The sequence below is a fragment of the Corvus kubaryi genome, unplaced genomic scaffold (assembly GCF_017639235.1).
Source record: "Corvus kubaryi isolate FWS band 111438036 unplaced genomic scaffold, C.kubaryi_AGA036_p1.0 42571, whole genome shotgun sequence".
Classification (NCBI taxonomy): Eukaryota; Metazoa; Chordata; class Aves; order Passeriformes; family Corvidae; genus Corvus; species Corvus kubaryi.
This window is the reverse complement of record NW_024581247.1, coordinates 1-17,618: the sequence shown is the minus strand read 5'-3', so window position 1 is coordinate 17,618 and position 17,618 is coordinate 1. Positions and strand designations below refer to the sequence as shown.

The window sequence follows — 17,618 nt, the reverse complement described above, 5'->3', positions numbered from 1 at the left end:
ACACACAAACAGGCTACATTTTGCAGAACACAGCATATGCAGGGTCTATAAAAAATAAAGCCCCCCTTTGTGGTTGCAATGCACTGACTGGGGCACAGCAGAGAAGCTGGGGAGAGGCAGGATGCTGTCAGGAGTCTGTAAGAGTGAAACACATGGTAATCAAAGCTAAAAGTGCAATCTTTTGAAAATCTCTGAAGGATTTTGGTATCCAAATCCCATTCTGAAAAATGGCTGGCATTTAGGACTACAAAGAGTACTTTGGGATTTCAATGGGAGAGATCTAAAACTAAGAGCTTGATGCTCTACTGGCATTACTCTTTTTGCAGTTTGTCCCGTTCCCCTCCCGTCCTTTCACTGTGAAACTCCACATTAACCTTCCCCCATCCTCCTGTTAGGATGCTCATGGCAGCAAAACATCCCTTTCTTAATTGCTTCTTTCATTGCTTCTGGAATTAATTTTCTTGATTATTCTTCTTATTTGGACATAACTTCAGTGGAAGGTGCTGTCCTTCTTCCTGGGTTTCGGGGTCTTTACTGGGGTCTCCTTAGTAAGTGGTTAAGCACCCAAGCATCAAATCAGTTATCAATTATCCCCATGCTGATGTTAACACTTTAATTGTCTCTCTTTGTTTACTGTCTAATGAGCACCTTCTCTCCCCACACCAAGCCCACTTAAATTAAGCACTGTGGGAGTGAAATAGCTCATTCATTGCACCATCCCAGAAAACACAAACCAATGCCATCACTGGTCTGCCTTGGGAACAAGTGGTACTCACATAAATTCCAGTCTGGATACAGGTTTGCACTCCTGTGCACTCCACAGTTATCTCAGGCATGCAGCCAAGCACACTTTCCACTTTGGAGGCCACCTCCTTCGGGGTCTCATTCTTCACCTGAATGGTGAAATCTGCCCCCACCTCCTTGGCTTTTTGCAGGCGAGTGGCAGATAAGTCTGTGGAAAGAAAATCAAGTCAAAAACTGGAGTATTATGTGAAAGAAGAGGAAGAACCTGAACCTGGCACACGCTCACTATGTGTGTGTACAGGACAGCGCACAATCAGAAGATGTGAGAGTTCATTCCTTCTTGGCAGGCAGAGAATGATCATAAAATATTGGAATAGTTTGGGTTGGAAGGGACTTCAAGACTCCACTCCACTTTAAAGTTCCACTCCCTGCCATGGGCAGGGACACCTTCCACTAGACCAGGTTGCTCCAACCCCTGTCCAGCCTTGAACACTTCCAGGGATGGGGCAGTCACAGCTTCTCTGGGCACCCTGTGCCAGGCCCTCACCACCCTCCCAGGGAACAACTCCTTCCCAATATCCCATCCATCCCTGCCCTCTGGCACGGGAAGCCATTCCCCCTTCTCCTGTCCCTCCAGGCCCTTGATCCAAGTCCCTCTCCAGCTCTCCTGGAGCCCCTTTAGGCCCTGCAAGGGGCTCTGAGGTCTTCCTGGAGCCTTCTCTTCTCCAGGCTGGACACCCCCAGCTCTTCCAGCCTGGCTCCAGAGCAGAGGGGCTCCAGCCCTCCCCCTTTATTTTCTTCATGCCCCTCCTTTGGACCTGCTCTAACAGATCCACATCTTTCATGTGCTGGGGGCTCCAGATGATGAGGATGATGAAGGGTGAGCGACGAGGACAACTTAATGACAGAGGAGATGCCAAAGGCTCCCCAGCTGCAGAAGAGGGTGTGCTTCAAAGAGACTGAAGCACAAACCCACAGATGAAACCCACACCATGCAGAACCATGTCTGAGTGAAGGAACAGCCACCACCCCTAGACTGGAGAAGTGTCTTCTAAGTCTTCAGTTTGTAGATGGCCCAATTTCTCTTTGGCACTGCCAGAAACACTGAGAGTGTGTCAAGACAAACCAAGGCCAAGCTTAATTCCAAAGGGCACTTCAGGGACACCACAAGAAGAACCAGATCAGGAACAGCCATGGCCAAGCTGTTGTGGTTGTACTGGTCGCTGTCCTGACACAGCAGAGCAGAGGAACCTCAGTGCAGGCAAAGGCAAAAGGCAGCAGGAGGCCAGGGCTGACAAGGCACCTACTCCAGAGTCAGCTGTGTCCTACCTAAAGCTGCCTCTGGCTGCAGCTGCACTGCCCAGTGTCTCTCTGGCAATGACTGATGAAGCAGCTTCATTAATTCCCACAGGACCTTCATCCTCTAGTGAGAATGGACTGTAGGAAACCCCATTGCACACACTCAGCGAGTTAGCCTGGGGAAGAGCCCACAATGAGGCAAAACTGCACCACTCTTGTATTTTTCCTTCTTGGCTGTCCACATTATTTACTCCCACCCTCAAGGACACCTCTCAAAGAGCAAGAGCCAGGGGCAAAGTTGCTCTGACCCTGCTCCTCGATGGCATCAATCACCTGGCTATGGACAGCACCAAGAAATCTTTCCAACAGGAGACAACAGGCTCTGAGGATTATTAATGTGGCCATTTCACTTCATGATGAGAACAGACCATGAGGTCTCCAAGGGCTTCCTCAAGGAGCCCCCAGCGAGTGCTTTCAGCTGAGCAAACTGCAGAATGCATTAGTTGTAAGCACTTAGTGTGTTCACACTGTCACAGACCTGTCCCGCTCTTCACCCTCCTTGTAGCAGCTCTGGAGGCTGCTGAGCATCTCTCAGACAGTTTCTGTCACACATGAATGAGCAGACAAGCCCATGAAGAAAAAAGGGAGTGGATCTGGTAATAAGGAGGACCTGAGACACCCCATTAACACAGAGCAACAAAGCTGGTGATGATAAACATCTGTGAGGGCATGGCTGTACTCCTGTACTCTGTCCTGAGGGATCTTGACAGGGCTGTAAATATCACCTGAAGATCCACAGGGGGTTTGTACCACGGAGCAAGCTGTCCTGCTGGGACATCTCACATCCCCTGGAAGAAAGCCACCTATTCCTCTCCAGGCACCACTGGTAACCAGGCCACCTCTGGAGATAAGGACAGGGACAGCTGAGGAGAAGAGTGGCATTTCCCAGGAAGGAATCACCTCTTTTCCCTGCACTAAAGCAGTGGTCTACAGGGGTCTGCATGCTGGCACTGGAAAAGATGTAACAGCCAAGATTTCCTGGACCCAAAATTGAGGGGTGGGCTCCTCTCAGAGGTCCTGGGCTTGAAGACTCAGAAAAAGATGTCTGTGCTAGGGACACACATGGGAAAGAGGCAGGGCACAGTCTTCAAAGAAGTCAGAGGTAGGGTGGGGTGAAAATATCAAGGGAAAGAGGAGGAGGATAAGGCCAGTTCTCCAACATGAGCTGCTCTGACTCAGCTGCAGTTCTGGGAGTGAGCCAGGCAGAGGCTGTACCCTGCCCATCCCACAGCGAAAATGATGGCACTCACAGGCAGGGCAGGGGATGGACAGGCACTCACAGGCAGGGCAGGGGATGGACAGGCACTCACTGGCAGGGCAGATGACAGACAAGCCCCCACGGGCAGCTGGAAGGCTCAGGATGCCAAGTGTGGGCACACCTACCAAGCTGAGCACCCAGGAGAGCTGTGGAGGGCATTTCAAGAAGGGACAACAAAGGATAATAAAATGCAGAAGGAAAGAGGAAAAGCCAAGGCTGAAAAGAAAAGGCAGCATCATCCTGGAAGCCCCAACATGGGCTCGTTCCTGTGGCTGCAGGAGTCACATCTGTCCCTCCCAAGCTCTGGGCATTGGGCTCCAGGCTGTGTGGGGGGTCATGCTTGACCCCAGCTGAGCTGCACTCAGACACCTTCCATGCACCAATTGCACAGCCAGGAGCTTTTTGAGGCACTTCAAGTGCTATGAAACACTTTTGCCCAGCATGGCTGGCATCTCCCAAACCTCAGTGTATGGCAAGGAGACCACAGGGGTTCAACAGTGCTCCTCAAATAATGACTCAACTCCCTGTGAAGTTTGGTCTCACAACACCAGCTCACGGCAGACACAGCTGGATTCTGCCATTTTTAACATCTGCTCAGTCACTAATATATTTTAAATTATAAATATATATATATAATATGTATTATATATATAAACATATAAAATATAATAGAAATTCTATTCTATATTTCACATATTTTTATATATTTTATACTGTCTCTCTGGCAGAAATAATCCTCAGGCAGTGCCCTAGAGTAACAGGGCAGCCAGTGCATTTCAAAGTGGCCACAAAATCATTCTCAGGCAGGAAAACACCCAACACCTTTCCTGCAGCTGGCCTCTGTTTTGCTGACCTGCTCGGGAGGGAAGCCCTGGCTCCAAGCAGCACATGGAATGCAGCAGCAACACTGTCAGCCCTGGCCAGGGCTGCAATAACCTCAGTACACCTGAATCACCAGGAAGCACTTACTGAAGCAGACAGATCTGCAAGCCACTGGATTGTTCAGAGCTCCAGACACTTGAGAGTCTTGGGAAGGATCAAATCGTTTGGGCTTTAAACCATACTGTGGCTGAACGCCACACAGCTCTTGGGAAACTGGTCAATTGTAAAATTAAAGGCTTGTATCCTGCCTCTAGTCAGAAATTTGTTTTTACTTCCCAGCCCTGGAGCTAATTAAAGTTTTGATTGCTTCCAGAGAAGTTATCAAATTACCCTTAACTTCTCATGATGGTTTATGAGCCAGCTTAACAGACAAATAAATACTCTTGATTTTTCTCAGATTTTCTATGTTGATCTTCTTTCTCAAAAGAGTTGAGCTCTGTACAGTTACTCACCTCCCCTGACCTTGAATGCCAGGGTTTCTGGAGGCACTGACACCCAGAATTTCAGATTCAGATAGAACAAGGGGAATAATTTGCCTTAAGTAGGAATTATTAAGTGCACCTTCAGTGACTAACAGAGCAAAGCAAGACAGCCCTAAACACCTAAACTGTCCCTTCACTTACTGGTGAGGAAGGCTGATCTTCTACATGTATCTAAGGAGAAAAGCAGCTTTTTAGAGCAACAGCAAGGCAGAAGGACTGGAGAAGGCTGCCCATAAATACCAATCACACCCAGTCAGGAGTGGAGTGGAGAAAGACACAGACCTTTGGGAAGAGTAGATGAGGACCCATGAAACACACTGATCTTCTCACCCAACTGGAGTCCACTAAATACATCAAACACTCCAGGCCAGCCAAAGACAGAAGCTGTAGGAGGTGAGTTCTTGCAGAAAAGCTTTTCTAAATATTTCTATACCTGTGAGAAGCTTGTCAAAACAAACACAAACATTTAAAGCCATAAGTGCTGCACAGACAAAGTTCCTCACAGACAAACAAATGATAAAAACTCAGGGCAGTGTATTCAAATAATCTGGTAGCAAAGTGCAAGAGGGCCTCTGTGGGCAGGCAGGTGCCTCACAGGTGTTGGCTCCTAAAGCCGAAACAAAAAGCAATTCCTTGAGACAGGCAGCAAAATCTCCAGCGGCAATGAGCCAAACCAAACCCATTCCTCAGCTCATGTCACACACAAATATTTGACTTGGGACAGCACCTTCAAGGGTGTCTCAGCACCTTCAAGGGTGTCTCAGCACCTCAGCCAAAACCCTCTCATGCGGAAGAGACGTCTGTAAGTCAGAATCAGTACCTAGGCCAGCACACAGAGATAAGAAGGGGTAATTTCATGTATCCAAGCCTGCTGATTCTACAAACCAAGCACCGGGAACCTCCTGTGGCACATGACCGCCAGCTCAGCTCGCCCAAGGCCCCCAGCAGCAGCAGCTCCTGGTGCTATGGAGATACACCCAGGCTGGAGTGGGAATGGGGGGCAGGCTGAGCCAGCTGCCTCAGCCCCACCAACCCCAGCTCACCAAGCCTTCCCCAGCCCCTGCACCAGCCCAGCTGGGCACAAGGTTCCCCGTGCGTGATTCAGGACGCAGAGATGTTTTTCTTCCTACAGCAAATATCATCCTCAAATGACAACACTTCACAAAATCTGAGGTGTGGACTGATCACGTCCATTAAGCACACACACCTGCAGGGTGAGGCCAGCACAGCTAAAAATGCCCTGGACTTCGCAGGAAAAGGATTAAGGGAGAAGGCAATACGTGCCTCGTGTTTTGACCTGAGCTACTACAGAAGGATGTTTCCGTAAAGGCAAGAGGGTGGGACCTGAATTTTATCTCTCAACCCAAAGATGGAAACACAGTAACAGAAGGGTCAAAAATACACCTGGCTCAAAGTATGGGAGGTGAGTAACAGCCTCCTGAGAGGTCCAGATCCTTTAGGGCTTTGACATACAAATGGCAGCAGTCTGTGCTCAATGTCCAGTGGCACCTCTAACTGCTCCTCCTGGCCATCAGCACTCAGAAAGATCCCAGAGTCATGGTGGGAGCTGGAAGCACCACTTCCAGGCCCTGTTCAACCCCCAGGTGGAAATTTCAACCAGAGAACATCCTGCAGTTACTCCAGTTCTCCATCCTTCTGGGCATGCTACAGAGAGAGAGGGCCTGAACCTTAGAGGAGAGCTAGGGGGAGCTGGGCTAGGTTAGCACGGCAAAAAAAGGTGGCAATGGCTGTCTCAATAACCTGAAGGGCAGCTGCAAAGGTGATGAAGACTCATTTCAGTTCTTGCATCAAGGGGAAATCTCCATAAATGACAGTTTGTGAGTGGACCCCAGAAGAAGCTTCATCATTAAGAGATGCAAACCTGGAGAAGGTATCTAGAAAAATGAGATCTCCTTCCTCAGAGGTTTTCCAGACACAGCTGGACAAAGACATTCCTGCAAGCAGCAGCTGGACTAGAAATGTCTAGGATAGAGTTATGCAAGGAAGGCCCATTTCTGAAATGCAGAGACTCTGAAAAGGCCACTTCAGTCACTGTGGATAACCAGTGGAAAATGAAACCCCCAGCAGGAGCAGACAGAAGGGCAGAGAAAGACAAGTGGAGAAGCACAGTGTAGCTGCATGCAGAAAACAGTGTGCAAACACTGTCCAGGCCATCACCCAGCACTACCAGAGGGAAAAATAACCTGCTAAGATCAAACCTCCCTGAAAGAGTGGTCAGGCACTGGAACAGGCTGTCCAGGGAAGTGGTGGAATCACCGTCCCTGGAACTGTTAAAAAAACATGTGGATGTGGCACTCACGGACATGGTTAGGCTGGGCAGTGCTGGGTTAATGGTTGGGCTTGATGATCTAAGAGGTTTTTTCCAACCTTAATGATTCTATGATTCTGTCTGGTGGGAAACAGGCACACTCTGAAAGGGCTAAAAGGACTTACCTGTAACTACCACGGCTGCTGCACCCATCATCTTAGCAACAATCACATTCACGAGCCCAATTGGTCCTGGGTACAAAGGGGAGAAAGACAACATGAACCACTGCCAGGCAGCATCAGCCCCACCTCGGAACATGCCCAGAGCTCAGCGTGTTCCTGGCCCAAGGAGACTTTGGCAGCCCCAAGGTCCCCCTCACTATGCCTGTGGCTCCACCATGACCCACCCTTACAGCAGAGGCCAGAAACAGAGCCTGAGGCTGTCCATCCCCTCCCAGCAGGCAGGGAACCCAAGGACTGACTACGATCACTGTACCAGAGCCAGACACGAAGACTTTGCTTCCCAGGGTGACTCCCGCTCTTTTGCAGGCATGGATTCCCACCGAGAGGGGCTCGATAAGGGCTCCTTCCTCAAAGGTGACGTTATCTGGAAGCCTGCAAGAATGGGACACAATGAACACTTAGCAATGTAGTTTATGAGGGTGATGAGGAAAACCATGACACTCGAAGACCAAACATGGGTGTAAATCACAGTGGCAAAACACACTGCCACCTGTGATCAGAGAAACACCAGGCTGGAACACGCTTCAAGAGGTTCCATTGCTTCTTTCTCTCCTCTGAAGCAGCATCAAGTACACCTGAACCATTTATCAGTGAGGTTTCCCCAAGCACCACACTCAGGGACCCACAAACTTCCCCACATCAACTCTCTGGTACTTGGTGAGTCAACAAGGACTCGGTTGTCACTCATTCCCTTTGGATTCCCTCAGTTGCATATGTACCACCCTGAAGCTGCCCTATGCCTCACCCACCAGTGAGTTCCCAGGCCCCTCACCAGGGTTGAATCAGCTTTTAGAAAACATCCTGCTGCCAAAGGTGATGCCACCAGGGAAGGCAGCCAGATCCATGTCTCCCTGTAACATCCAGGATCTCCTCTCCTGAGGTACCAAGTGTTTCAACAAGTGGCCTGGTCCCAGCATGAGCCCTCCCAGCAGTCAGAGACAATGTGTGCAGTGGGTATCAAACACCTTTTGGACAAAAACAGCCCTGTAACACAGCCAACATAAGTGACAGACAAAAGGAGAGGACGTGAAACCCTTCTGAACTGCTGGAAGAAATAAATCTCAGCTCCACAACTCTGCCCACCAGCAAGCCACCAGTGTGGGCTCTCACACAGCTCTGGGAGCTGTGCCTGCCAGGAGGGTCTCTGACAGCACTGGGAAGCTCAAGGTCAGATCTCACCCAGGCCAATGTGAAGCCAAAAAAATGGAAATGATGGTTAAGGGAGGACAGCTGTACCATATCTGCATGTCCCTTATTTCCAGGAGGCTTTAAAGGTCTAACTCCAAAAGTTCAGTTGTCACAGAGTTTGGCATCACGTTTGCTACTGCTGGGTTTGGGCACCGCCCTGTCAGTGGGGAGGGCAGCTTCACAGCATGACCAAGTTACTCAGAGCACCCAACACAGAGTCTGTCCACCAGCAGGACACACAATGACTGCCCAAATGTGAGAAAGCTCACTGAGCTCAGCCATCATCTGTTCTCAGCAAATCTGGGCTGGCAGAGTGACTGCATGCCAGGGAATCAGCTCTACATGAGCCAGCCACAGCACTGCTGATCTGAAACTGGGAGCATCATGTCCAGGCTCTGTATCCCAAGGCTTAAAAATAAAATAAATAGCCAAAGTAATATTTTCTCAAATTGGAGAGAAAAAGGAAAAGCCTGGAAGAAGCCAGCTACAAACCAACCACTTCCTGTCGAGCGAAAACATGTGATGCTGTCAGAAAATGTCATTTTGATACACAGGAAATCGATGACAGTGGGTCTGGACAGTGAGATGTTAATCCCATCCAGACCAGCAGCTGCTTGGTATCTGTTTTGAAAGCTTCCTGCCTGAGGACTCCCAGGAGAAGAGCAGTCAAGTGCCTCCTTCTGACTGATCCAATCCTGAACGCTTTCCCTGCAGACACCAAAGATCAATCCCAAGGGTGTTCCTGCTCATGGAAGTACCAGCTCTGCACACACTGAAAAGGAACAAGCTCCACAGGTAGAGCAGCCTCAGGGGGACACTACTTGGGCTGTTTTTAACTCCTTGTTAAAGGCACTTAAGTGGGTATAACGTTGCACAGGGGTTTTCAGGTCTTGGAGTATTTGAGGACCTGGCACAGGGTGCCCAGAGCAGCTGCCCCATCCCTGGAAGTGTCCATGGCCAGGCTGAATGACACTTGGAGCAACCTGGTTTAGTAGAAGGTGTCCCCGCTCATGGCAGGGGGTGGAATGGGATGATCTTTAAGGTCCCTTCCAAACCAAACCCTTTTGGGATTCTATGATTTGCCAGAGTGTTTAAGCACAGATTTGCTTCTAAGCAAATGTGTCAGTGCTGCCACAATTGGTAACATACTCAAGTTTGCTGAACTGGACATGAAAACAGATGTGTAATGCTGGTAGCTTAGTGGGGACACTCAGAGTCACACAAGAAAACAGCTCAGCAGGGCCCCTGCTTTCTGTTCCTGCTCTGCTCAAAGCGGGATGACTTTGTCTCAAACGACAGAGCGAGATGTCAGCAGTCACCCTGGTGTTTCCTGAAAAGCAGCAGCAAAACTCAGCTCAAAGAACCAGACAAAGACCTTCAGGCACTGGCCTAGGAAGGCAAGGATATAAAAAGAGACAGGAAAAAACCCAAGAACAGGGAGCAAATGGGAAAAGGAAAATAATTAAAGGGTAAACCAGTGGTGACATCCCAGGAGACATGCAAGAAATGTTTATGTCTGGCACCAGAGGGGAAAAACTACGCCTGCCTGACAAACCCTTTGCAAAGTGGCTGCCATTCAAGCTTAGGCATGTTATTTATGGACCAGAAAGCAATAAAACCTGTTGGGATCACATAAAGAGTGCTCCAAAGGGCCAAGAGGTGATTGCTGCAGCTAATCTCCCCCCGGGGAGTGTATATTTCCCTGTGGAGAGAACATGGACTGACTTGTAGCAGTAGCTGGCACTGTGCTTGTAGTAGTGGCACAGGTTCCCGTCGTCGGGCGGTGTGGCACAGAAGAAGATGGTCGGGGACAGGTTGTAGCGCCCGGTTTTGCAGAACTCATCCACTTCCCTTGGGACACCCGGCTCGATGGCCACACGGTCACCTGCCAGGGTGAAAGCAAACAGAGTGGGTCAGGGACAGGGTGACACACAGGTAGGAGGAGCATCAAAACCCACAGGAACACTGGCACCATAGAGGCAGGAGGGACATGAGGAAGGTCTTGCTGCATACACCAGGCTGGTTCCCAATGCTCCCTCCACAGCAGCCTCATCACCCAGATCTTCCCAGGTACTTGGAAAGAGGAGGTGTTTCGGAGGCACAGATGGAAGTTCAGCCATGAACACACCTCCCTCCAGCTGCCTTGCAGACAACCTCAGCAGATGAAAGGGCAGTCCCCAGGCAATCACACTGTGGCCAGATAGTTTGCTGAATCTGTAGTAATCAGAAGAGGAAATACTGAGGATAGGGCAGGTGAGCTCAGCTAGCCACCACGCTCCCAGCTGGAAAGAGCTGTTCCTTGGGAATCATAGAATCATGGAAGTACTTGTGTTGGAAGGCACCTTAAAGCTCAGCTTGTTCCACTCCTTGCCATGGGCAGGGACACCTTCCACTATCCCAGGGTGCTCCAAGCCTTGTCCAACCCAGCCTTGGACACTTCCAGGGATGGGGCAGCCACAGCTTCTCTGGGCAGCCTGTGCCAGGGCCTCACCACCCTCACAGGGAAGGAAGCTTAAGGTGCAGAACACCCAGGAGCCTGGCATGACGTATCTGGGAACAGAGACAGCTTGGTGCTACAACAGAATAGCTCAGGGTGCTGGAAGGACACACACTGCAGGACAAAGAGCAATTATTTCATTGCAGTCACAAAGCAGGACGGACTAGAGAAAACAGTGTGAGCACAGTACAACTTGCAAGTACACAAGGGGACACAAAGCCTCACATTTATTTGGCAGAGGAAGCCAATCAGAGCTAAACCTCTGAGCCAAGCTCTCCACCAACAGGCTTTCAGGCAGACATGGGGATATCCAAGCAGCATAGAAGAGCCATCTAGGCCACTGCATCCCCTCTGAGCTGGCCAACAACAGGTGTCTGACAGGACAGAGGCAGACAAGCACATACTGAATACTCTCCCAGCCTCATATGATACGCAGCTGTGAGGCCTCCCAAGTTGCAAGTGGTTTTTTTGTCTTCAGTAACACTCAACAGCTTCTCCTCCTCCTTCCACCATGTAAACTACATGGTCTGCTACATCTCAGGTGAATGCTGCACCTCACTGTGCCTTGCTCTGATGCTGGAGCTGATACCTTAGGTTTGAACTTTCATATTTTTCAAATTCTGCACTGCCTGGTGTGTAACTCTGAAGTTTCTTGCAGCCTGTTAACTTCTGCTCTCTCATGCCAGGCAGACATAACAAAGCCTCTCCAGGCCTGCTCTCCAAGGACACTCAGACCGTCCTAGGCCCAAAATGTAAACCAAAGCCTCTAAAAGGGGGGGCAAGCTTGGGGAAACTACATCATTAACTGAAACTTTAATTGGAGAATTAACCCTCATATGCAAATGAACCAAACCTATAAAAGTGTGAAGAACTTGTGACCTGCTGTCCATCTTGGGGTCCATCTCAGCAGTAGCCTCTGGACTCCCCAGGGGGTACCTTTGAAGGCCTTTCAAATAAGTACCTACCTTTATTCCCTTACTCCTGTCTAGTCTCTGACTTTAGGTGGCCTCGCAAGTCATCAGAGCAACCAGAGAATGGGCAACCTGTTCTCCCAGCCCTCCATGAGTCCTCACATCCTTGAGTTGTCTCTCTAGCTCCCAGCTGAAGTTCCTGACTTGGACATTCGTCAGAGATGCTGTTCCACATCTCGTTATTTCCTTGTCCTCCTCTGAACCTTTCTCACTTGTCTTACATCCTTTTGGAAAGGAGGAGACCAGAACTGCATGCAGAGTTCCAGATGTGCACTGACATCCTCTGAGTCTCTGTCCCCTTCCTACCAGTGATTTGCATTTTCACTGCTGCTGAGCCAATGCTCCTATGCACAGTGCCAGAGCCATCACCCTTCAGCAGGGATGGTCAGCAGAGCATTTTAGATATGAAGCTGGTTTTGTTTCTTCTGTCGTGAACATCACTTTGTGTTTGTATGTGTTGAATCTCACCTGCATCTCATTGGCACCCCTTGGGTCTCTCTGTAACTCTTCCTGGCTCTCCCCCACATCCTCTTGCCTAAGTTGCTCTCATCAGCAAAGTTTGCAAAATTCCCTGCTCAGTCCATTTTCTAGGACATGCATGAGCACAGCTAGTTGTGGAGGTCCCACCACAGGCCTGGAGCAGTTGCTCTAGTGACCTCTGCACTGTAGGAGGCCATTTGCTCCTTCAAGAACACACACAGAAAAGAAACACTCACAGCAAGTCGCTGGAAAGAGCTACAGATGTGGTTTCTGAAGCTTTATCAAGTTTCCTTAAAAGGCACCTTGTACCAGTATATACTCTGCTCTGCATTAAAATACAGCCAGACCAGCTCAAGATATCCCAGGACAAGGCTACCATAATCTAGTGGCCAAGATGGGTGCCTAACAGCAGTGCAGTGACACTTTTTGAAGGAGAAGGTCATACTGTGAGTTCAGAACCTCAGATAAACTTACGAAACAGAACAGAACACAGCCTGTTATCGACACTTCCTTGGGAACTGATTAGGAGGAAAAGGAACAGATGGTTTTGGTTCCAGATACCTGGTTTCAGATGAGTCACCCCTGGGCCCACTTTTACGACAGTCCCGGAAGCTTCATGGCCCAACACCATGGGATCCTTGACAACAAAATCCCCAATTCGACCATGCTGCCAGTAGTGAACGTCAGAGCCACAGATGCCAACGGAATGCATGCGCAGCAGGACCTCTGCCAGAAAAGGAGGGAAGGTTCCTTGTAGAAAAACTGACCTTCTTAGGCACTGGGACAGTAGCACGTGGGCTGTCCCTGGGCCCCAGGGCAAAGGCCAAGCCAGTATCGACACGTTCAAATTTACTGGCACTCAATCAACACACCAGAATTGTGTGTGCACACGTTAGAAGAGTGGCGCATTCATGAGCCACCTGCTGAAATACAAAACTGTGCAATGATTCACAAAGCAAGAAGGCTTAAAATAGAGTAAGACAAAAGCTAATGTCAATAAAAAATACGGTCAACAAAATAATACAATTTAAGAGGGACGTTATAATTGCTGAAGCAGGAATAAAAGAACAAGTCCATTTAATTTTTCCTTCTCCCTAAGCTATGATTTCAGCCCTGGAGAGTTAGTGAATCAAATTTCTATCAGCCCATATGCCCATCCTATTAATATTGAGTCCTGCATAAGATCATCTGACATGTCCCAAGAGCCATTTACTGTGACATACCCAAACTGATGGAACAGGAAGCAAAAAAGCCAGATAAAGGGGTTTATCTGTGACTGCTTCAGCTCTTCAGCTGGAAAAGCAGCATTATCTGTTTCAGTCACACAATCTTTTTTTGGATAATTTTCTTCCTCAGAAATACTTTGTATTATCTAGGAGCAGCAAAAGAGAATGAGAAAACAAAGAGAGAAGTAAAGAAAGCAGACAGAATCAGTCATCTGTAGACCTACCATTGGGACCTGGTTCTGGGATTGGACGGTTTTCCTATGGACAAAAGAAAAAAAAAGCATTTAGCTGCTTGTTCATATCTCTGGGAATATCTGTGGAAACTTAGCCCTGGTTAGCTCAGGTAAATCCATAAGCAGACAGGGTTTTTGGTTCTGTCTGCTCCGTAAGACACGGCTGTGCCACACGGAGCCTGCTCCTAGGCTGCCCTCATTTTCCATGCCCAGTGGAGTAACACGGGCACACTGCCAGCTTGTGAATCCACTCGCCAAATTATTTTGCAGTGAATTCCCTTTCCCTGCCCAGACAAGAGGCACATACTAAATTTCCCTGCACTGGAGCAGCCCCAAGTTTCAGCTGAATCCTTCATCCATCCCACTGGCTGACAAAAAAAATCCCCTTCTGTAATCTTCTGGGAAGATTCTGAACCACCTGTTCTGTAAAGCCTTAATTATTATTATTATTATTATTATTATTATTATTATTATGTAAAGCTTATATTATTATCTTAAATAATACAAAACTTTTTTACTACATAATCATAGAATAACTGAATCACAGAAGGAAAGGACCTTAAAGCTCATCTCATTCTATACCCTGCCATGGGCAGGGGTATCTTCCACTAGCCCAGGTTGCTCCAAGCCCCATCCTTGAACACTTCCAGGGATGGGGCAGCCACAGCTTCTATGGGCAACCTGTGCCAGGGCCTCCCCAACCTGTGCCAGTAATACATAATTTATACATAATATTTTTACATAATAATTTATACATAATGATTTATACCTAATAAGGTAAACACTCACATTCTCTTGTAATTGCCATGGCACCTCTTTACAGGATGAATGAGGAAACCAGAGTTAGAAAAGTAGCCCATATTACCCTTCCACCCAAAAGGTCCACAGAGCTTTTGCCTTCACCAAACTCCCTCAGCTGCCTCAAAAGCCAAAGGAATAATTTTGTTGGGTTTTACAACATCAGGACAATACAATACCCACCCTGAGGATCATGTCTCTAAGAAAAGCCCCCCAGAGTAGTACCAACAATAAACTCTTAAAAATTCATTTGCTGCTCAGCCTTTGAGGAGTTCTGTTCTGCATTTTAACTATTTAAATCCCAGCATATTCCACAATTGCTATTTTGTATGTCAATCTTCTAAACATCAGGGAAAGACAAACTCTGGAAACATGTTTTCATACAACTCAACCAACTGAAATTTTCCATGTTCAGGCCTGTATCTGCAATTTTTCTATGTGGGGGCTTTGTTTTGTTCCACTGAGGACACAGCCCAGAGCATTATTTCTAAAAGAGGTCAATCTAGATGTAACCTCTTCTATAGAAAATGTGATAATCACAGGATCTGGTGACACACCAGAGGTACAGACCACCTCAGACCAAACAGAAAGTCCATGGTGAGAGACAAAGCCAACTTCTAGCTGAAAAGAGTGTGTGTGTGTGTGTGTGAAATAAAACCAAAAACACTTTTTTTTTTTTTTTTCTGGCAATAACAACTGTGCCCAAAAAACCCAGATATCTTGGTGGGAAGTGAGTCCTCCAGCCTGAATTGGAGAAAATAGGAGTGACCAAAGTGGAGAACACCAAAGACACAAGTTCTGCTTGTTCTCTGTTGTTCACTGCGAAGTTCAGAAATGGTGGTAAAGTAAACACAGCAAGCATTTTCAGTGAAAGGAGACATGGAAAGGGAGGCCATAGTACAAGTATAAAACAAATAAATCCTCAATGGGCAGCAAAGAGGAACCTGTGCAACTACCTAAGGACAAGAGGAGAGTCAACAAAAACAAAGCAAACACATTTTCACATGGCACAGGGACCACAGCGACTCTGCCCATGAGAAACATGTCCAGGAATCAAGAAAGGTGCGGGAATTACGGGAAGATGGTGTCACCCAACCTTGGGTATCAATAACAAATAACAAGTTCAGAGTCCAGTGCTGAGATTACTGTGACCAGTGGGTCAATACAGCTAGCACCATCCACATCGTGGAAAGGAACTTCAGGGAAGCCCAGGAGGATCACACAGGGTGCTGCCAGAGATGCAGGAGGGCACTGGTGACCAGCTCTAAGGTCTCCAGCACTACAAATATCCAAGGAAAACTCACACATCTGGGTGTTTAGAGCCCAGCAACACAGATGTTGCACGTGTTGCTTGAGCTGGGCGGGAATGGTAAAAAATCAACCGCTTCCCTGGTAATCACCCCCAAACAAGGCATGTATCCAAAGTCTGAGTGCTCCTGAGAGCCCTCCTGCCAGGACTCTGTGTACAGAACATTGGTGCCTGCCAGTGTTTGCCCATGGAAATCTTCCTTCCTCCCTTTGGCACTTGCCAAACTGGAAGATGGCTCTCCAGCAGTGCCATGGTGATTCAGCATCCAGGAAGAGCCGAGCATTAGCAGCCAGAGAAGCAGAATGAGCCTAAAGTAGTAAAAAAGTAGAAAATAAAAGCTCCCTCCGTCCGGGAGGGTCCTCCAGCACCTGCTCCCCCTAAACCCTCTGTCCTGCTGCTCACCTGGGCTCTGAGAGCCCAGAGAAGCAACAACCACCCTCCACCCCTGCTCCCTGGGAGCGCCTATCTCAGGTGTGAGAATGACTAATCGCAGGGGTGGGGGGGAAATGGGGGGGGGGGGGGGTTCTGGGTTTCAGGGTTAAAAGGTTTTCCACCAAAACGGAGCTGGCAAAGATCTTAAGATTATCCCCTCCTGTGACCCCTAAGAGCATTCTGCAGCTGAAACCTTTCCAAGACTGGAAAAGCAAAAAATGTACAGGACAGGACATGCAAAGTTGCCAGAACCAGCTAAAAATAGACCATGCTTCTGATACTGTTGCATCCTTTCCGTTTGCGGGAATGAGCGTATCTATGAATTTATTTCCCTTGTAAAAATGTTACACCTCCCAGGCACACGAGGGCTGGTGCATTTTTTTTTCCCTGTCCGGATCATTCCCCGTAACGTTGTGAAGAGCCCGGAGCGGTCACAGGCTTCCCCACAGAGGGGATGGGGGGGCCCAGCCATGCACGGCACACCCCCGAATCCGGGCCCCCGCGCCCCCCCGGCCACCCCCCAGCCACGGGACACCCCCGAATTTGGTCACCGCCCTGCCATGGGGCAGCCGCGGCCCGTCCCCGCTCCCAGCCGGGGGCCGGCTCACGGTCACCCGGGGCCGGGGGGAGCCGGGGCTGCCGGACGCCCCCAGTGCCGCGGGCTCAGCCCCAGGCCCCGGGAGCCGCCCCCGCCCCGCCGCCTTCCGAGCGCGGCCCCCGCCCGGCCCCGGCTCCTCCCGGCCGTACCAGCCGCAGGTCCCCGGCTCGGTGAACCACCACGGCCACGTTCTGCCCCGGTGCCGCCATGGCTCAGCTCGGCGCGGACCCGGGTCCAAGGGCCGCCGCCGCTGGGGGGGCCGCCCCCGCCCGCCCGCCGGGCCCGGCGCCGCCCCCGGGCACCGAGCGGGTACGGCCGGCGGCAGGCACGGCTCCAGCCCCGATGCCAGCGCCAGGCCCAGCTCCAGCTCCAGCTCCAGGCTCTCTGCCGGGCCCAGGGCCCCCAGCTCCAGTTCCAGGCCCCATCTCCAGTTCCCATTCCGGGCCTCAGCCCCTGCTCCAGTTCCAGCCTCAGCCCCGACCCCGGCGCCAGGCCCAGCTCCAGCTCCAGGCCCGGCCCCAGCTCCAGTTCCAGCCCCAGTTGCAGCCACCGCTCCCCCAGCCCCAGCTTCAGGCCCTGGGTCCAGCCCCAGCTCCAGCCCCTGCTCCAGCCCCGGCTCTAGTTCCAGTCCCATCCCTGCTCCAGCCCCA

The 17,618-nt window shown here is 49.8% G+C and overlaps 1 protein-coding gene across 1 annotated transcript; it reads right to left on the bottom strand.

The window, feature by feature from the left end:
• Positions 1 to 662: 662 nt before the first annotated feature.
• On the bottom strand, positions 663 to 17,230 carry LOC121672210 (sorbitol dehydrogenase-like). Its single transcript, XM_042044785.1, has 7 exons — positions 17,118 to 17,230; positions 13,823 to 13,856; positions 12,934 to 13,098; positions 10,150 to 10,309; positions 7,490 to 7,608; positions 7,180 to 7,245; positions 663 to 952 (listed from the first exon to the last, which is right to left on the bottom strand). The coding sequence occupies exons 1-7, from the start codon at positions 17,175 to 17,177 to the stop codon at positions 678 to 680; spliced, it is 879 nt and encodes a 292-aa protein (XP_041900719.1). The 5' UTR covers positions 17,178 to 17,230; the 3' UTR covers positions 663 to 677.
• Positions 17,231 to 17,618: the final 388 nt, after the last annotated feature.

What these genes read in the sequence shown, in the direction of transcription:
- LOC121672210 (XM_042044785.1), bottom strand. Translation starts at nt 17,177, where the DNA reads ATGGCGGCACCGGGGCAGAACGTGGCCGTGGTGGTTCACCGAGCCGGG. An exon ending in GAGCCGGGGACCTGCGGCTG is followed by an intron (nt 13,857 to 17,117) that starts GTACGGCCGGGA and finishes TTTTGTCCATAG; the next exon opens with GAAAACCGTCCAATCCCAGA. An exon ending in AGTCTTCGTGTCTGGCTCTG is followed by an intron (nt 7,246 to 7,489) that starts GTACAGTGATCG and finishes CTTTGTACCCAG; the next exon opens with GACCAATTGGGCTCGTGAAT.